The sequence below is a fragment of the Phoca vitulina genome, unplaced genomic scaffold (genome assembly GCF_004348235.1).
Source record: "Phoca vitulina isolate PV1807 unplaced genomic scaffold, GSC_HSeal_1.0 scaffold8, whole genome shotgun sequence".
Classification (NCBI taxonomy): Eukaryota; Metazoa; Chordata; class Mammalia; order Carnivora; family Phocidae; genus Phoca; species Phoca vitulina.
This window is the reverse complement of record NW_022589711.1, coordinates 58,208,831-58,230,656: the sequence shown is the minus strand read 5'-3', so window position 1 is coordinate 58,230,656 and position 21,826 is coordinate 58,208,831. Positions and strand designations below refer to the sequence as shown.

General features: G+C 43.6%; 1 protein-coding gene across 1 annotated transcript in view; it reads right to left on the bottom strand.

Moving 5' to 3' along the window:
- Positions 1–12,161: 12,161 nt before the first annotated feature.
- The window catches only part of CUNH3orf70 (chromosome unknown C3orf70 homolog), an 88,449-nt gene continuing 78,784 nt past the window's right edge, over positions 12,162–21,826 (bottom strand). Inside the window, exon 2 of the mRNA XM_032406994.1 lies at positions 12,162–19,973. Within this exon, the coding sequence (XP_032262885.1) occupies positions 19,417–19,973 (557 nt within the window). The 3' untranslated portion in view covers positions 12,162–19,416. The remainder of the gene's footprint in view (positions 19,974–21,826) is intronic.

Sequence of the window (21,826 nt, the reverse complement as noted above, 5' to 3'; positions counted from 1 at the left end):
GTGCAAAAACACCGATTTAGAAAGCACACAGACTAAGTAAAGGAGACCCATTTATTAACCTTAAAGCATCTGCCAAAGAGACAGGAAACAGCAGATTCCCCCTGGGGGCTGAGATACTGGTGGGCCATGTTGGAATTCTCCGTCTAATCTGCTAGCCCCAGAGAGGTTACACCCCACCGACAGCCCCACCCAAACACACTGCAGTAGGCCTGACACCCCGCAGTCGGGCCAGGGGCCACCTGCCCCCCAGAGTACCACAGCCATGGCCCAGCACAGTAGGAGGGGGCACACAGCTCACGTAGGGGACCAAAGGAGATTGTCCTCCTGCATCCCACAGGACACCTACAAAAGGCCACTTCTTCAACATTGAGAGAGGCCACTGACTCGCCTAATACTTAGAAACGTGGAGAGTTAGGCAAAATTAGGGGATAGAAGAATAGCTCCAAACAAAAGCACAAGACCTCAGGAAAAGAACTAAATGAAACAGATTTGCAAACTACCTGATAAAATGGTCATAAGGATGCTCACCAAACTCGGGAGAAGAATGGATGAGCACAGAACTTCAACAAGGAGAATATATAAGAAAGTACCAAACAGAAGTTATAACTAAACTAAAAAATACACTAGAGGGGTTCCACAAGAGACTGAAGTAGAAGAACAGATCAATGAGCTGGATGAGGAAGAGCAATGGAACTCACCCAGACAAAGCAACAAAATGAAGAAAATTTTTTAAAAAGTGAAAATACCTTAAGGGACCTTTGGGTCTTATCAAGCAGAATAGAATTCACATTACATAGATCCCAGAGGAAGAAAAAAAGGGCCAAAAAAATTATTTGAAGAAATAGTGGCTGAAAACTTCTCTAATCTGGGAAAGGAATCAGACATCCAGGTCCAGGATAAACCAAAGAAAACCACACCAACACACATTATAATTAAAATGGTAGAAACTAGGGGCACCTGGGTGGCTCAGTCAGTCAAGCGTCTACCTTTGGCTCAGGTCATGATTCCGGGGTCCTGGGATGAAGCCCCACATGGGGGTCCCTGCTCAGCAGTGAGTCTGCTTCGCTCTCCCTTTGCTCCTCCACTCCCCCGCCCCCGCTTATGTTCTCTCTCTTTCAAATAAATGAATAAAATCTTTTTTAAAAATGGTAGAAATTAGAGAATCAGGAGCAGCAGGAGGAAAAACAACTTGCTATATATAAGGAAAACCCCATAAAGCTATCAGATTTTTCAGCAGAAACTACTGACCAGGAGGAAATGGCATGACATATTCGAAGTTCAAAAAGGAAAAAACTTCCAACCAAGAATTCTCTGCCCAGCAAGATTACCATTCAGAATTTAAGGAGCGATTAAGAGATTGAGAGATTTTGCTTTCCAGATAAGCAAAAGCTAAAGGAGTTCATCACCACTAAACCAGCCCTACAGTAAGTGTTTTAAAGGGATTTATTTAAGCTGAAAAGAAATGGCACTAATAAGGAAGCATATTAAAGCAAAAATCTCACTGGAAAGCAGTGCCTAGCTAGCTCAGTCAGAATAGCGTGCAACTCTTGATCTTGAGGTTATGAGTTCAAGCCCCACACTGGGTGTAGAGAAAATATTTTTTAAAAATCTCACTGGAAAAATACAACAAACCTAGTGGATCAATCACAAGGCAAGCATGAAGGTTAAAAGACAAAAGTAGTAAAATTAAGGAAGGTGGTCCAAGATGGCAGCAGAGAACGACCCTAAACTCACCTCCTCCCACTGACACAATTTATATACACCTACGTAGAGAGCAATTCGTTCAAAAAAACTGAGGGCTGATTGAACAGCCCAACAAACAGTAGAGGGACCACATAGAGAAGACTAGGAGAGATGGAGACATGGTAACCATGGGAACACCCCCCCCCCCAGTGTGATAGGGAGGTCACTGAGGGTCCCAGTCCAGACTCCCCTACCCTGAGGCACAGTAAAAACAACAGTGGCTTAAAGGCTAATTAGATTATAAGCGAAGCAAATCCATTTACTAACCTTAGGGCAGCCACCAAACTGGCAGGGAACTGCTGGAACTCTCCAGGGTAACAGGCATGGTCCATGCCATTTTTTACACTCGCCCTCCACCTTGATAGCATAGGCAGGAGCAGGGTCCAGGCGCTCACACCAGCCTGTTAGGACTGCCCCAGTGCACCCTGGACCCCTGGCCCACACCAGCTCCAGCCATCCCCCTCAAGATAGCTCTGGCGCAGTGCACTCTGAGACTATCCCCTCCACTCCCAGCATCCACCCAACCCAGTCATCCCACCAATACAGCCCCAGTGCAGCACACCCAGGGATTCCCTCCCAGCCCATGCCCACTGTCCTGCAAGGGCCCCAGGACTCCTCTGGTCTTTGCACATTCCAGCCATCTCACCAGGATGGCCCTGGCATGGTGTACCCCAGGACCCCCAGCCTGCTCCAGCTCCAGCCAGCCTGCCAGGGCAGCTCTGGCATTGTGCACCCGGGGACTGCCCCCAGGGTGGCCCTGACAAGGCACACCCTAGCTCCCCCAGCCCATGCCCACTTCGAATCCAGCTGTCCCATCAAGGTGGCTCTAGCATGGTGCACCCAAGGACGCCCTGGCGTGTGCTCACTCCAGCTATAACCACTGTGCCAAGGCAGCCCTGACATGGAGTGAGTGCCCTGAGATACCCCTCCACCCCAGCCCACAACTGCTTAGCTCCCGCCAGCCTGCCAAAGCTTCCAGTCACACACAGTCTCCACAGGAAATGCTCCTACACGAGGCCACTCCTTCCAGACCAGGACAGGTAAGTGTTCCTCCTAATTTATAGAAAACAAACAGAAAATCAAAATAAAATGAGACAGAGAAATATGTTTCAAACAAAAGAACAAGATAAAAACCCCAGGAAAAAATCATAATGAAATAGAGGTAATTCATCTGACAAAGAGTTCAAAGTAATGGTCATAAAAATGCTCATTGAAATTGGGAGAAGAATGGAGGAACACAGGGAAAACTATAACAAAGAGAGAGGAAATATAAGAACCAATCAGAGCTGATGATTACAATAATTCAAATGAAAAATACACTAGAGGGAGTGAACAGCAGATAAGATGATGCAGATCAGCAATCAGAGAATAGGGGAAATCACCAGAACAGGGAAAAGACACAAGAATTTAGTAAAAGTGAGGATATTTAAGGGGTCTCTAGGAAAACATCAAGTACAATAACATTCACATTATAGAGGTCCCAGAAAGAGCAGAGAGAGAGAAGGGGGCAGAAAACTTATTTGAAGCAATAATGGCTGAAAACTCCCCTAACCTGGGAAAAGAAGAGGACATTCAGGTCCAGGAAGCACAGAGTTCCAAATAAGATGAACCCAAAGAAAGCCACATGAATACATTTATAATTAAAATGGTAAATGTTAAAGAGAGAATCTTAAAGGCAGCAAGAAAAAAACCAAATAATCATATACAAGGAAAACCCCATAGGACTATCAGCTGATTTTCCAGCAGAAAATTTGCAGCCAGAAGGGACTGGCAGGATATATTTAAAGCACTGAAAGTATTCAACCAAGAATACTCTACCTGACAAGATTATCATCTAGAATTGAAGGTTCCCAAATAGGCAAAAACCAAAGGAGTTCATCATTTAACCAACCTTACAAGAAATGTTAAAGGGTCTTAAGTGGGACAGAAAAACTATAACCAGAAATAGTAAAACAAATGAAAGAAAAAATACCACTTGTGAAGGCAAATACATAATAAAGGCAGTGGATCAGCCACTTACAAAGCTAGTATGAAGATCACAAGACAAAAATAATAAAATCAACAGTAACTACAAGAAGTTGTTAAGGGATACACAAAATAAAAGATGTAAAATAGGACATCAAAAACAAAACTAGGGAGGGGGAGTAAAAATGTAGTGCTATTAGAATGTGTTCAAACATAAGCAACTATCTGCCTAAAACAGATGTTCTGTGTTTGTTCCAATATATAGAAACCTCATGGTAACCACAACCAAAAACCTATGATACACAAAAAAGAAAGAGAAAAGAGCCCAAATAATATTGAGACGAAGAAAGGAAGAGAGAGAGGAAGAAAGAGAAAGAGAAAGAAGAGAGAGGATAAAAAAAGAGAAAGAGAAAAGGAAGGAAGGACAGAAGGAAGGAAGGAGAAAGGAAAGAGAGAGAGAGAAAGAAAGAGAAAGGAAGAGAAAGACAGACAACCACCACAAGGGAAGAGACCAGGAGAAGAAGGAACAGGGAGGAACTACCAAAACAGCTGAAAACAACAAAACGGCAATAAGTAGGTACTCATCAATAATTACTTTCAATGGAAATGAACTAAATTCACCAAAAAATGCAGGGTGGCTGAATACATTAAAAAAAAAAAAAAGACAGCCGGGCGCCTGGGTGGCTCAGTCGTTGAGCATCTGCTTTCAGCTCAGGTCATGATCCCAGGGTCCTGGGATCGAGCCCCATATCGGACTCCCTGCTCAGCCGGAAGCCTGCTTCTCTCTCTCCCACTCCCCCTGCTTGTGTTCCCTCTCTCACTATCTCTCTCTCTCTGTCGAAATAAATAAATAAAATCTTTAAAAAAAAAAAAAAAGGCAAGAACTATCTATATGGTGCCTACAAGAGTCTCACTTCAGATCTAGAGATATGCACAGACTGAAAGTGAAGGGATAGAAAAAGATAATTCCATGCAAATGGAAATGAAAAGAAAGCTGGAGTAATTATATGCATATCAGACAAAACACACTTTAAAACAAAGACTAATAAAAGACAAAAAAGGCATTACATAATGATAAAGGAGTCAGGGTGCCTGAGTGGCTCAGTCAGTTAAGCATCTGCCTTCAGCTCAAGTCATGATCCCAGGGTTCTGGGATCAAGCCCCAGGTTGGGCTACCTGCTCAGCAGGGAGTCTGCTTCTCTCTCTTCCTCTGTAGCTCCCCCTGCTTGTGTTCCCTCACTCACTCTCTTGCTCTTTCTCAAATAAATAAAATCTTTTTTACAAATGATAAAGAGTTCAATCCAGCAAGAAGATATAACATTTGTAAATATATATGCACCCAACATAGGAGCACCAAAGTATATACAGCAAATATTAACAGACCTAAAGAGATAAATTAAAAGCAATGCAATAATAGTAAAGGATTTTAATACCTTATTATCATCAATGGATAGATCATCCAAGCAAAAAGTTAATTAGAATATATTGGTCTTAAACAACACATTAGACCAGATGGACTTACTAGATATATACAGAACATTCCATCCTAAAGCAGATGGAAGGTACATGGAACATTTTCCAGAACAGTCACGTGTTGGGCCACAAAACAAATCTCAGTAAATTCAAGAAAATTTAAATCACATAAAGCATCTTTTCTGACCTGAAACTAGAAATTAATTACAAGAGGAAAATGGGAAAAACCACAAAAATGTGGAAATCAATTAACATGCTACTAAACAACCAATGGGTCATCAAAGAAATCAAAGGAGAAATAAAAAATTACCTAGAGACAAATGGAAACAGAAATAGAACATATCAGGGTGCCTGGGTGGCACAGATGGTTAAGCATCTGCCTTCGGCTCAGGTCATGATCTCCAAGTCCTGGGATCGAGTCCCACATCCGGCTCCCAGCTCAGCGGGGAGTCTGCTTCTCCCTCTCCCTCTGCCCCTGCCTCTCCCCCTGCTTGTACTCTCTCTGTCTCTGTTTCTCTCTAATAAATAAATAAATCTTAAAAAAAAAAAATAGAACATATCAAAATCTATGGGGTGCAGCAAAAGTAGTTCTAAGTGGGATGTTCATAGCAATACAGGCCTACCTCAAAAAAATAAAAATCTTTCTTTACACCTAGAGAGTGTAGGTGTAAAGAACTAGAAAGAACTAGAAAAACGTCAAGTATTAGTAAAAGGAAAAAAATAATAAAGATCAGAATGGAAATAAAGACTAAAAGGACAAAAGAAAAGATAAATGAAACTAAGAGCTGATTCTTTGAAAAGATAAACAAAATCAACAAACCCTTAGACAACCCAAGAAAAAAGAGAGGACTCAAATAAATAAAATCAAGAATGAAAGAGAAGTTACAATTGATACTACAGAAATACAAAGGATCATGAGACTACTATGAACAATTATATGCCAACAAACAGGACAACCTAGAGGAAATGGATAAATTCCTAGAAACAATCTTCTTTTTTTTTTTTAAAGATTTTATTTATTTATTTGAGAGAGAATGAGAGACAGAGAGCATGAGAGGGAGGAGGGTCAGAGGGAGAAGCAGACTCCCCGCCGAGCAGGGAGCCTGATGCAGGACTCGATCCCGGGACTCCAGGATCATGACCTGAGCCGAAGGCAGTCGCTTAACCAACTGAGCCACCCAGGCGCCCGCTAGAAACAATCTTCTAAGACTGAATTATGAAGAAATAGAAAATTTGAATAGTCCAATTACTAGTAAGCAGATTGAAAGAGTAATCAGAAACCTCCCAATAAAGAAAAAAAAAAAAGTCTGGGATAGGTTGGATTCATTGGTGAATTCTACCAAACATTCAAAGATTTACTACCTGTCCTTCTCAAACTACTTCAAAAAATTGAAGAGGAGGGAAAGCTGCCAAACACATTTTATGGGGCCAGTATTATCCTAATATCAAAACCAGACAAGGACACCAAAAAAAAAAAAAAATAGACCAATATCCTTGATGAACATAGATGCAAACATCCTTGACAAAATATTAGCAGATGAAATCCAACAATACATTAAAAGGATCATACACTATGGTCAAGTGGGAATTATTCCAGATATTCAAGGATGGTTCAATATCTGCAAATTAATCAACATGATACATCATCTTAACAAAATGAAAGATAATGATCATATGATCATCTCAATAGATACAGAAAAACCATTTGACAAAATGCAACATCCAATTATGGGTAAAATATCTCTCAACAAAGTGGGTATTGAGTACCAAAAGTGGGTGCCTCAACAAGTTGTCATATATGACAATCTTACAACCTAACATCATACTTAATGGTGAAAAGCTGAAAACGTTTCCTTTAAGAATGGGAACAAGAAAAAAAAAAAAAGAACAGGAACAAGATAAGTGTGCGCACTTTTACCACTTTTATTTGAGAAGGTATTGGAAGTCCTAGCCAAAGCAACTAGGCAAGAAAAAGAAATAACAGGCATCCAAACCAGAAAAGAAGAAGTAAAACTATCACTATTTGCAGATGACATGATGCTATATATATAGGATACCCTAAAGAATCCACCAAAAAACTGTTAGAACTAATAAATGAATTCAGTAAAGTTGCATGATACAAAATCAACATACAGGGGCGCCTGGGTGGCTCAGTCGTTAAGCGTCTGCCTTCCATCTATAGCAAAGGTCTTTGCTATTTTCTATGACAAAAGATCCAAGAACACACAATGGAGAAAGGACTGTCTCTTCAATAAATGGTGCTGGGAAAACTGGACAGCTACATGCAAAGGAATTGAATTAAATGACTATTTTACACTACACACAAAAATTAATTCAAAATAGATTGAAGACTTGAATGTAACACCTGAAACCATAAAATTCCTAGAAGAAAACATAGGCATAAACTCCTTGATATTGATCTTAGTAATGTCTTTGTGGATCTGACTCCAAAGGCAAAGGCAAAAAAGCAAAAATAAACAAATGGGACTACATCAACTGCACAGCAAAAAAAAAAAAAAAAAAAAAAAAAAAACCCATCATCAAACAAAAAGGCAACCTACTGAATGGAGAAGATATTTGTAAACCATATATCCAATAAGGGGTTAATATCCAAAACATACAAGGAACTCATACAACTCAATAACAATAATAACAACAACAAAACTTGATTAAAAAATGGGCAGAGGATCTGAATAGACATTTCTCCAAAGAGGACATACAGACGGCCAGCAAGCACATGAAAAGGTGTTCAGTATCACCAATTATTAGGAAAATGCAAATCAAAACCACAATGATACATTCTTTAACACCTATTGGAATGTCTATTACCAAAAAGGCAAGAAATGACAATTGTTGGAGAGGATGTAGAGAAAAGGGAACCCTTGTACACTATTGGTGGGAATGTAAATTGGTGCAGCCACTACAGAAAACAGCATGTTTATTCCTCAAAAAATTAAGAATAGAACTACCATATGATCCAGTAATTCAACTTCTGAGTATTTATCTGAAGAATATGAAAACACTAATTCAAAAAGATATATGCACCCTTGTGTCCATTTCAGCATTATTTATAATAACTAAGATATGGAAACATCCAAAGTATCCATTGATAGATGAATGGATAAAGAAGATGTGGCATATTTACAAAGTGGAATATTATTCAGCCATAAAAAAGAATGAGATCAGGGCACCCGGGTGGCTCAGTTGGTTAAGCATCTGCCTTTGGCTCAGGTCATGATCCCAGCATCCTGGGATCGAGCCCCACATTGGGCTTCCTGCTCAGTGGGGAGTCTGCTTCTCCCTCTCCCTTGCCCTTCCTCCTCCACTTGTGCTCTGTCTCTTGCTTTCTCTCTCTCAAATAAATAAATAAAATCTTAAAAAAAAAAATGAGATCTTGATGTTTACAACAATATGGATGGAACTTGTAGGTCTTATGCTAAGTGAAATAAGTCAGACAGAAAAAGACAAGTACTGTATGATTTCACTCAAATGTGGAATCTAAAAAAAAAACAAAGCAAATAAATAAAACAAACTCACAGATACAGAGAAAAGACTAGTGGTGACCAGAGGGGAAGGGGGTTGAAGGGTGGGCAAAATGGTTGAAGGAGTCAAGTGTTTGGTGATGGATGGTGGTGACCACTTTGTAGTACATACAGATATCGAATTATAAAGCTGTACACCTGAAATGTAATTTTTTAAGTGACAGATCAGGGATTTGAACTCAGAACTGTGATTCCAGATATTCCAGATGCTCCCTGCCCAAATTACATAGCAGGTTTCTCAATGAGCCTAAAATTAAAGCCAAAGGCACTTGATATTCTCAAAGCAAAATTTGGTAATTGCCCTTCTTCATTTTATAGTCTAAAGAGCAAAAGCTATTCTGAATATCAGAACTTCTGTTCAGATCAGGGCCAGTAAACAACAAATGACTCTTCTTTAGCCCCTGTCCTATTTTCCCAGTCCTTGAGTTCTTTAACTTCTCATTCCAGTCACAGTACCATTGAATAAATTACAGCATCTTTATATTCAGGTCATGCCTTCCTGAGAGTATACTCTGGATTGGATTTGAAGAGCCTCTCGTCTCTCCTGAGGGTAGATGAGAAACGGACTCTGAGTGCTGGGCAGCCCTGGGCACTGGGGATGTGGCAGGCCTGAGCTGAGCCCCAGTCCCTGCCATCTGGAAGCCACCGTCCCTGTCCCTTCTCATGGCACTGAGCAGATGTTCTACTCTGCAGTGATGTCAGGTCCTGCTTCGAAGCAGTCCCTTAGGGGCAAATATTTGTCCGGAAGTATTTCTAGACTCAGCAACAGCAACGGTTCTGCTGACATCTCCATGGAGCTCACAGAGGGGACCGGGGGAGCTCCCAGGATCCAGGAGCAGACTAAGAGCAGGCAGCTCTGTGTCCCCCACTCCAGCCCCAGTGCTGAGCTCCAGTGGCTTTGCTAGGTCACATGCTCACCCCTTGGCTGTTACAGGTGGTAAAGGAGGGCTCTGGGGAGGAAGTTTCCATAGACCCTGCAGGTACAGTTTGGGGAGAGCATGTACCTGGTCTGAAGAGTCTCTTCTCACGCTGCCCCCCTGTGGAGGAGGAAGAGATGACCCTCTGAAAGGACATCAAGGCCCTGATGGGGGAGGGGAGTGGATTCTGGTTGGTCAAAACACGGCAGTATCCATCACAGCTTTGTTCCTTCCTGGTAAACAGTAAGTATTTGAATATCACTGTGGCCCACCTGAAAATGGTTACTCTCAGCTCCCAGTTCAGCCGAGTGCCCCTGCCCACTGTGTTTGCGCTCCCCCCCCCCACCGCCATCAAGGGGAGAGTCCTGCCCAGTTCTCCACAAACAGCAGAATGGAGTGCCGGGAAGAGTGCTGGGTTGCCACTCAGGAGCCCCACCACTGGCCCACATGAGAGCTGAGGAAGGCTGTCTGCTCTTCTGAAAAATAAAAATAAAAACGATCTGCTCCATCTATAGCAAAGGTCCAAGTGATGGGTGGGAAGACGCTTTCCAAAGGTAACACTGCCAACCAGAACCTTCTGTGGTGAGGGGGAGGGAAGGTGTTTGTGGAGGAGGAAAGCCAACAGGGGGCCTCATCAATGATGAATGCTTTAGTGAATAAATAATTCAGAGCTTTGGGGATCCTTTTAGAAACAGCATGTTTCCACTCAGCTCTGCCTACAGAAAATGTTTTTCCAAAGGTGCGTCTCCAGAATTAGATGCTTTTGACGTGCCCAAAGATTCAGGGAAGGCCTCTTCGTGTATTGTCCTCTGGGCAGCCCACCGCCAACTCCAGGCCCCAGGGAGTCAGAGCACCCTTGAGCTTCTGGAGGGCAGCCCTGGCTCACCAGCTTCCATCCCAGGGGCCCCTCCTTCTGCCAACAGCCTCCTCCACACGCTGATACTCTATGAAGCCTTGCACAGCTCCTGGAGGAAAATGGCAGTTTGACTCAGCCTTTGTCCACACTTGGGGGGGCTTCCTGTCTGTCTCCATCACTTGAGAGCAGAATTGCGTTCTGTACACTCCCGTATCCTCCACAGCACAGTGCTTAAGATATAATAGGTATCACCATATTTTCTTTAAAGTCACTTTTTTTATGGACAGAATGTTCACAAACCCGGTGCGTACACCTGGATTAATTCAGTGAAGACACCTGTAGAACGAGCACCCAGATCAAGCAAATAGAAATGACCAGCACCCCAGAGGCCCCCTGAATTCTCTGTTCATCATGCCCTGCATGTTAACCACCATCCTGACTTCCAGGAGCATAGTTTTGCTTGTTTTGAACTTTATATAAATAAAGTACATTATGTATGCTCTTGGAAGTGGCTTCCTTCATTCCAATTCTGTTTGTGAGATTTATCTTTGTTATTCCTTCTCATTGGTGAATAGTAGTCTATTATATGAATATACCATAATTCATCCATTGTGTTGTTAATGGGCATTTGAATTGTTTCCAGGAGGGGCCTTTTACCATTCTTCTTCCTGTCTTTTGGTGAACATATGTATGCAGTTCTGTTGGGTATAAGCTTAGAAATGATCTTGCAGGGTCAAAGGGTAGATGTAATTGACACCTTTTTGAATATACACCAGCCTGCATGAATGTCTACAGCTTCAGCGGGGGACGACGGGATAGGTACGACAGGAGATGTGCACCCCACCCTTCACCTGAGCTTGGCTTTTAGTGCACAGGCCCGGATATCTGCCTCCTGCCCCAGCCAGCAGGTAGGCGGTTAGCTCAGGAGACTGACAGGCTCTGCTTATGAAGCTGCTGGTCGGGCTGGGCCTCAGCTTCCCACTGGAGCTCTTCTCCAAAACTGAGGAGCCCAGTGGCCCCCGTTCCTGCCTGACATCTGTTCCCTCAGAACTCTGCACCATGACTACCTCAAAGGTCAGGATCTGCTCCTAATAGTCTGTGGGGTGCCATGCCCCAAGACTTCATGGTTTGCCCAACCCAGCCTCTTCTCTCTAGAAGGATGTGTCTGCCCATCACCCACCAACGTTCCCACACTATACTCTCACCTCCACCTGAGATGGTGATTCCTCCCTTCATTCCTCTTTGAGCACCCACTCCAGACACAGCAGTCCCCCAACCCGGGGTCTTCCCAAAAGCTTCTGGCCTGTGTGCCCTCTTAGAGTGGTATTGTGGATAGACTGCAGTGGCTTTTCCAGGTCCTTCTATAGATATGTGGATGTGCGTACATTTACTTTGTGAATTTTGGCATCACAGTTCACACAGGCAGATTCTATTTTTTTTTTTTTATTTGACAGAGAGAGACACAGCGAGAGAGGGAACACAAGCAGGGGGAGTGGGAGAGGGAGAAGCAGGCTTCCCACCGAGCAGGGAGCCCGATGCGGGGCTCGATCCCAGGACCCCGAGATCATGACCTGAGCCGAAGGCAGACGCTTAACGACTGAGCCACCCAGGCGCCCCATACAGGCAGATTCTAAACATGAGGGCAGGATCTCAGCCCTTTGTCTACTGTATGGGGCCCTGCTTAAGCAGAGATTAGACGTTCATGACCGGGTAATCACAGTCAGGGTCTACACAGTCCCGTGAAGTAAACTGGTCCCAAGGGGCAAGTCCATAGCAGATGATGACAGAAGGATATGCAATAATTAAGAAAGCAGTTGGCATCAAAGGCCCCACCCCAACAGGGCTGAGAAGGGGAGAAGGCAGAGGCAGCGGGTAACAAAAGTGCTACGATCGGTGGCTGTTTCCCAACGGAGTTCTTCGATCCAGGACCCACCTGAGCACAAGGCAGTGTCTGAACTCCCAGGCCAGACCCTTGTCCAGGTCAAGCCAAGCTGGGCAAAAAGCCAGAGTGACTTAGCAACAAGGGCAACATCAGGGGTGCCCAGGGGGCTGAGCTGTAGCTCACTGACGCCTCCACCTAGAGCCAGGGCCGGTCCAGACAGAGGTGGGCCTGGGCGTGTGCAACGGACCACCTCGGAGCCTCAGGCGTGGGGAGGACAGAGGCAGGTGCGCGAGCACAGAGGGAATAGGCCGAAGCAGCGGCAGAACAGGGTTTGACTGCACAGGCTCAAGTGAGGGCGTCACCCCAGCTGGCTCTGGACTCTCAGGAGACACGTGGAGCCCTGGCCCTGCTACTTACCTGCCACGTGGGACTCCCTTACCTGCCTTTAGAGTTGACTTTGCTATTGGTTGCTTCCGCCATAAATTCACGAAATCATCATCTCCCGCCTACCACACAGTTTGGGGTGTGGACGATAGGCTGACATCTGAGAAAATGCTTGGTCACATCCCCATTCAGATGTTGCTTCCTTCGCTGATTCACAGTGCCACATGGTCATCATCTTGCAGTGACACTCCAGATCTCTTTCTTGGGATAAATCATCTAGGGTCTTACACTAGGTGATACAGAGGGCTAAGGTATCCCACGGAAGCCCAAGCCTTCTGTTCTCCCATCTCCAAATTCACCTGCAGAGCTTTAGGCTGGGGACTGAGAAAGACAGTAAGAAACAAATCCTCTGCTCTTTCTCCAACCCACTGGCGCAAGAACTTTCCATCCACGGTTGGAGGCCTGGAATGGGGTCACTGCTCAGTGGAGGCTGGTTAGTTCAAGGACACACACGCCCCAGTCCAGCCTTTAATCCCATCCAGCAGGTGCCCGAGCGGGTGAGTCACCGCCCAGACTTGTGCACTCTCTACCTCCACCCCACACACCCTGCAAATGCTCCGCCTGCACTCACCGTCCTAGGACTCAGCCTCTTCAAAATCATTTCCTGGGTTTCTGATTATAAAGTAGTATCAATTCATTTTAGACAACTAGGAAAATTCAAAAAGGCAAGCAGAAAAACACCACTAAGAGCTGCCATGTTTGCTTTGCCTTGCTTCTCATTTCCATCAGTCCCCACACCTGCTCAGTTCCTGCAGCATCCCATCTGACCTCTGACTGCACCTCCTCGAACCCTACTGCGACAAGCCCGAGGCCCGAGGTCCTGCCTCACTGCCTTCGGTCAGCGCAGAACGGGTGGCACGGCAAGGGTTAAAGGCATTACCAGTTCGCAGTGATTGCACTGTAATGAGGACGAGATGCTAAATTAAAGTTTATTGCAGAATACAAGTGTATGTAGTCAGCATTTGTAAGAGGCTACAATGAGATGCCTTCTAGAACTTGGCAGTACAATTATGTAGAGTTGAGTAAAATGCACATGCAGATGAGATTAGCTGTCGGCAAAAGTCATTTTAAGACCAGTCATCTTTTGTGAAGGCAGAAACGGCTAGCCTGGAATGCTAGTCAAGATGTGATTAAACATGGCAGAAGCCACAGCCTCGTGAAAGCCCTGCAGCAAGACGGTGCGTGTGCTGGGGGTGGTCTGTGCGCAGCACGGAAGGGGGGAGGAAGGACGTCTGTTGGTGTTGCCGGGACACCGCCTGCGAGCAGCCCCACCGGGTGAGGCGGGGGGCACCAGCCTGTGGGCAGGGCTGCGCCGGGTTAGAGACGGGAACGGCACCCCCTCCGCCCTGCACCCAGGCTCCCCGGCCGCGTCCGGGCTCAGCCTCCAACTCCCTGAGCTCGGGAAGGGGAGCCACCAGAGTGAGCAACTCAGGCAAAGGGCCGAGAACGGGAGCTCCGGAGCCAAAGGAGCTGGGTTTTCGGACTCCGGCCCCCTACAAGCCGTGCCACCTGGGGCAAAAATACTTACTCCTTGAGCACTTTTCCGGATCTGCGAAATGCAGCGCTGAAATCTCCCTCAGAGGGCTGCCGGGAGGCTTACTTGTAGAGAGCAGCAAGGCTGGGCTGTAATTCCTAACAACCGTAACAATGGCATTATTGTTACTCATCAGCAAATTTATTTAGCAGTCCCTAGTGAGGTTATTCGATGAAACCCAACCCCAGAAGCTGCTCTTTTCTAGGTGTGAATTACCGAATTGAGCCTCTGGGTTTGCCACGCCGAGGTCTGGACCCTGGGCCTTGGTGACAAGTGACTGCACCCCCAGGACCTATGGTTAGAAGTGTCTCACACGGCATGTGTAAACCAAATACAAAGCTGTGGCTTGGTGTGAAATAAAGACTGGGGGGCGGGGTAAGTTTTATTAGTATAAACCTGATGTAGCCAACGAAAAAGTCCTTGTTACAAAGTGTTCTGGGAGTTGTGAGCAGTTGACTGTGAGTGTATTACCATTTTGAGTAATACTCAGCTGCGCTTCACAGTTTTTGTATAGTCAAGTGTGATGATGATGTAAACTGCGTTATTTCCTGGCACAAAGTAAGCACTCAATATACATGTTACACATTTCACAAATGCGGGTTTCTGTTTTTGTTTTGTTCACGATGCGTTATTTAAACCAGACAGAACCTCTCCAAAGAAGAAAGGGAGGGGAGAGAATACTCCAAACTCCAAAATATCAGATTTGAGCTGTTACAAAAGAAAAAATTACATTTATTTTACAAGTAAGTATTTTCCTAAAGTATTATACATAAAGGAAAGTTGAGCTGTCTGTAGGAAAACAATATAATTTTAGGAAATTACAGAGGGGTCAACATTGTGCTTAAAACTTTAAAATAGACAGGTGCAAAAACTAGCACAGTAAGTGACTACTGCTAGGTATGAACAGCCTTCGAAAGTGTATATGGACACAATGATGCAGAAGCTCAATATTCAAGCCCCTGGTGACCATGTGCTTTCAGACTTGTTCACACTAGTAAAAGAGCACCCCTTCAGTCCCAACAGAACTCCAAGCACTCAGAGAAACACGGCCCTTCCGCACGCAGTACAGTCAACTCTCCATTCCCCAGAGTAATGAAAGGGAGCAGAGACATAACATTTTTAAAAGGTAAAGAATTTCAAAATTAATTTTGAGAAGTGCCCTTATATTTGGAGGTGAGAAATACAACCCTAGAATTCACAGCACTGAGATGGTGAGTCCAACTCTCATTTCCTTCCCCTCCTCCTCAATGGGAAGAGACACAATCCCACACTGTTCACCAAAAAGCCTAGAATGCAACTGGCCTCTTCAATTCTGGCTCCCACCTCCCGTGGGGAGGGGAGTAGGAGAGAAAACTGTGAAAATGTTTCCCTCACATGAAAAGCCAAAACATGTCAATACAACTTGGCAAACAAGATGGAAAAATCAAGAGCTGACGTATAAATATCAGTTTAACTTGTGCTTGTTTCCCCTTGCCCAGTAGTATTTATACCGCTGAACATGCCTGGGTATTTTGACAGCTTTCTAAAATAGGTGGTGTCCTGTTGCCCAGATAGAGAAATTTGTATAAAAGGAGTTTGTTATGATTAGTCCCAAAGAACGGTTTCAAAGAGGCCAGGAAGTGGAGGTTAAGGTTAAAAAATAAAACCACCAGCCCTAAAACAGGATCTAATCCTAGACCAAATCTGAATAGTACCTCAGGACAACCACTTTGCGGCTTTGTTTTGGTTTCAGTGCTTTCATTTGGTTTGGTTTTGTATTGTATTACCTTGAAGTACACATTTTCCTTTTCCAGGAAAGCAATTGTTTTTTCTCCAGGGTTTTCTCAAATTCTTACTTCAAATCTTAAAAATTACAAGGTAAAAAAAAATACCTAGATTTGACGGTAAAGCCTTATTTGTTAATGTGCCAAAGAATTATGACCACAAAAGCATTTTAATTGGCTTGTCATTTCTCAGAAAAGTTATGAGCGTATTCAAACCATGAAAATCCTAAAATCAATGCTGGTTCGGTGAGAAAGCTACATTCCATACAGCACTGAGTTGGCATTGTCCACCTACTAGCTTTTACACCAACTTGCCGGAAGTGGGAATGGAGCCAGGTTTCCATCAAGGACCCCAAAAGCAGTTTCTCCATCCACACAGCCCAACCCTTTGCTCCAAGTGAGCAAACTACCAGGTTCACGCTATAAAGTTTTCATACCTGTCAATGGATAAGTATTAACCAAAAGACTACTTAACATGACTGTGTTTAAGGTCTATAATACATATTACAGTCTAAACATTTTCTAAAGTGCCTATAAATATACTTCTACAAATGAGCAATATAATATCAGGTTTACAGAGAAATTCTTTTATATAATATATAACAGGTAGGCCTAGAATTTAAGTTGTAAATACACATTTTTATATCCTTATCAGTTGTTTTTGGAATGCAAGCATAAAGAAACAATTCTGGTTCAATTATATATGATTTCAGAGAATTATTAACAGTGCTAGGACAAAGAAATTCTTGCTTGTGCTTGTGTAGAAAAGGCTATTTTGAGATCCAGGAGCATCTGATATTTAGAATCCAATGGAATATCTCCAATTCTATAAAACAGTAGCAAGTGAAGCTTAGTGAGTTTTTAATTATAAAGAGATTGTGCAAATATTTAAAGTGATTATCAACCATTATTAAATCCAAAAATTCCGTTAAAATCATGGGTAATCTGAATGGCAGTTCAGGAATTTAAAAAACAGGAACCTAGGCAAAAGTCATAGATATTACCAATAAAGGCCCCAACCCTGACACAACCAGCTTCAGAAACGTGGCCCTGTGACCACATATTTCCATGGCTTTAGAGACCTGGTGGTTGACTCCAATCAGTTTAATGAATGGGAATGTGGGCCCAGAGTTGAGAACTGATAGGAGGGGTGTAGAGAAAGAAGACCCTCCATATGCCCACCTGGGGGCTTCAGTGAGCTCACCCAAAGGCAGGTGCACACAGTGGCTGGCTGCACCACTTGGCTCCCAGGACTGGGCCTTTACGCCCTCCTCCAGCCGGTGACCCCATCATGGGAGGCACTGAGAACCGCGGGCAGGCTCATCCGAGGTCTGTCCCTAAGCCATCTGGGCCGGGGAAGCCGCTCTCTGTGCCCCCCACCCCTCCACCTGCCCTCTCCTGTACCCTGCTGTTCCTGCAGCTCCTCTCACCCCCTTCCTGGTGTGACTTGTTGAGTCTGTACATTTCAGTAAGTGCGAACTGTATGCTGCATTCTCATCCAGCATAGGAAGTTTTAACTAACACTGTTTTCAAAGGAATACGCGTACTCAGCTTTCTAATCCCTAGGGATGTTCTGGGCACCTAAGCCTAACGAAGTGTTCTAGCCAATCACGTGAACTATACATACAACTAAAAAAGCAGACTCTGCCTAGAGTGATTTGTGAAGGATGCCAAATGGAGGCTTCAGGGAAGAACACAACGGGCCTCTTCTTATTTCTTAAAATACCAACTCAAGTGACATAGAAGAGATGTGCCAAAATGTGGACGGAGCACGAGATAATGCTGCAAGAGCACACTCATGGTTAGGATACGAGACATATTTCTCTCTCTCCACCTCTGATAGTTCTGGTTTCATTAGGGCCATATTTTAAACTTCCTGGATTCTTAACTATGCCTTACAGAAAGCAGATCTGGAGAAATGGCAGATAAGCAACTCACACAAGAACACCTTGTATAAATGGAAATTAGGAGAATTCTGAAGAGAGCTAAATAAGAATTATTCACTATTTTGTGTATGTGAGAAAAGAGAACATGTACAACAGACTATGACTATTACTGTAGTAAAGTGAATGAATATCACACAAAATATTTTCTCCCGACTTAGCAGCAAACTATTTCAACTGCTTTTGCATTTGCATAAAAAAATCCATGCATCATACTGAATTCTAATCCATTTCTCACCTAAACCATTCTAATGCTTCATACAACCAAATGAAGCAGAATTAATCAAACCTATTAGATTCATTCCTAATCCCTAAAGGACTGATGTCTTTAGCATTTCCATGCTAACTAAAACTATTATTGATTTTTTTTTCTTAAGACGTCAGATGTGGCTGCCTCCTAAATATAATACCTATATAACTTCCTAAAAGTTTTCCCCGGATCTGAAGAACAATTAAGAAAAACAGGGAAACACTGAGGAATCCACCCAAGAGGCCAGCTCGCATGCTGCAACGTGTTCCCCAGCTGCAAGCTCTCCCCTTCCCCTGGCTTCCCAGAGCATTCTGCATGCCTTGGCACAGTCCTCTATCGGACTGCGGGCCCCTTCCCGTCAGGAGGCAGGTCTTCTTCAGTCTGCATCCCCCCGATGCACCCTGCAGAGCGTAGGCACTCAGCTAAAGCCCGACAGAACATGAAACTGAAGGTATCAGCTCTGGCTCCACCCCACGTCATGCACAGAATGCGGACACTGGCCATAACTAGGGGTTGAGCGGGGGTCTCCAGGAACCTCCAGAAGTAAGCCAAGGCAACACTGGCCCAGGCCCAGCAGGTGGTGGGGAGAAAGGAAAAGGGACAGAATGGCATCTACCAGTACACCCTTTGTTCCCCTTTCATGAGCTGATTCCCATTTGAGCTAACAGGGTAGGGGTGCCTGTCGACACATCAGAAGGAATGCCAAGAGGGGTGTGTGTGTGTGTGCGTGTGTGCGTGTGTGTGTGAAGAACCTGCTCCTTCACTGCCTCCTTCACTCTGGGTAGCTCCTCAACCTGATCCACGATACTCTGTGATCATGACTTCATTGCTTCCAAAGTTCCCAGTGAAATTAAGGCTGGGTCACAATTCATGACACCAGATGCTACATAGAAAATAAGTCAAGATACAAAAGAAAACCATTTATAAGAAAAAGAATGTCTTAGTTATAAGACTAATGTAAGAGTGATGCTAATCAGCAGACCACTGAACTGCTACAGTTGTTAGAGAGGGGTAGAAAATACCAACTGCATTGGAAAAAGGATCCATCAGACAAAAGTACAAAGGCTCAGCATGGATCAGAGGCGTGGCTTCCTGCCCGGACTCTCACACGGTGGTTTCTATTGTCTCAATCACTTCCAGATCAGACTGTGAAGGGGAGAGAAGGGTGCACTCATCCGGCTCCCAGCTGCTCTCGGGACTGTAATCTTCCTCGGAACTCAGTTCTGCTCCTTCTTCCGTGTCCTCATCACACGATTCCACATAGTGAGCCCCGATTGCATTGATCCCGGAGTCCTCAGAACTTGAGGGAGAAGAGCAGTGATCTATTTTTGGTGTATTGCTCTCTCTTGAAATTAAGGCATCGTGTGCAGAGACCTCCTCGGGGCTCATTTTGTGGGAATGCGGCGCTGGCTGCTTCTGCACATAACACATCTTCCCATTAATGCATTTAACCTGATAGTTGTCGATGAAGAGGTCTGAGATCATACAGTACCTTGGTGAATCAGGGGGGAGGGGCGGCTGGAAGACAGATGCAAATTTCAAAAAGTGTTCAGTGAGTGACACTGAGATCTGAATGGTGTTTGTGGGTTCCCGAGGCTTCGCAGGAATCTCAGTGCTCGGAAGCTGCTCCACAGGGGTCATGGGCTGATACACGTATTTGCCTGTGGGGAACACCAAAAAGGTGGTTGAAATCTAAGAGTATGACACAAACTACATTAACGTAGCCATAATGGTTTCTTTCCGAGGACTCAGATGTTTTTAAAAATATTTCAATGTCAAAAGAAACTGGTAATAGAATCATTCAACATTGTTATAATCAATGAAAAATACAGCATGGTACATAATAACATGGTATTTTCATCTAAGAAACTCAACATTCAACAAATTTTAATTTATATTTATGTCTTTCCTAATACCTCTGAAGTGGGTATATACTAAAATCCTTACTTTACAGACAATTTTAAATGTTTTACCCCTCACACTATAATACCGAATGCCCACGATATAGTATGGTAAAAACACGCTGTAAAATAGTAGACTATAAAATTCTAATTCCATTCTATCTTTAATAATTATATATTAATATATGTGTTAATATATACATTTAAAAACAGGAGGACTATATACCAATTCATTATCAGGATTACAGAAGACTTCCACATTTTAGGTTTCCACGTTTTCATCACAATACATACATACACACAGATTTAATAGGTCATGGCCTGTAGGGTTGTCCTACCCACCAGCAAGGGTTGGGGTAAGGTAATAAGGTGTGAAATGATCTCTTTCAAGACCCAAGCTCATTCATGGCCCCATTAGTTGACGTTCTCCCTGCCACCAATTCCACTGGCACTAAGCAACCCAAGCTAAGCAGAAGCATGGGTACGGGTGGTGTAGGGGGTGACCGACTGGGTGTTTCCAGGAATCCAAGCTTATCTACAAACGTTCTGCTCTGAGCAGTGTTGCACATAGCTCACCGTGAAGTGAAACCTAAATAGATCTGTCCCTAATGTGTCTCCTTCTTTGTTCTCTTTCACTTCACTCAACATTTTGCAAAGCCTCTCATGTATCAAGTGCTAAGGAAACAGAGATAGAGATGGGTCTGTACAGCTAAAATGATTTCAAAACAGAAATCTGAAAGTTAAAAAAAACCCTGAAAAACTGAGACAGTCACAATTGTAGACACCATCTTGGGTTTTTCCTAATACAGCTGATTATCAGTCCATACTGTATCTTCTGCATATTTATGACAGCACGTGTTAACCTTAGCACTACTGCCATTTTAGACCAGATCATTCTTTGTTGTACGGGGGTGTCTTGTGCACCGTAGGATGTTTAGCAGCGCCCCTGATTTCAGATCAGAAATGTGAGCAGCAAACTAGGCCACAAACAGTGCAACATCAGTAATCTCTTAGGCTCAATTAGCCTGCCTATATTTTTTATTTCTGTTTCCTGACGACTGTACAAAAATGTACGCTTAGTTGTTATAATTTCATTGTAACTAAATTATGCGAAAAATATATTCATCTTCATTCTGGAGTAACACATGGGAAAGGTACACTTAAAACTGTTAAGCCTTTGGGTTCCTAGGTCTGCTTTGAAGCCTGGCCACATACATATATATATATATATATATATATATATATATATATATATATATATATAATATATATGTGTGTGTGTGTGTGTGTGTATATATATATATATATATTATGCAAACCCTATATAGTCTGATACAAGTACAAGTGAGAAGAACCCATCACACCTGCCTGGGGAACTATGTTTCAAATATGCCAGGTATCTTTATTTCTTTGTTATCTATAAAACCAGTACAGTATTACTACTTGTCAAGAAAAGTTCAAATCAATAAGACTAATTAATAGTTTAGTACAGTAGGACCTCCACATCCAAGCATCACGGGCATTATCAGCTGAAGGGGCAAAGAAGGCAGAACTTCAAGCCTCCCCTCCAATCCTCCAGCCCCAAGACCAGAGAAAGATGTGTCCGGCAAGGA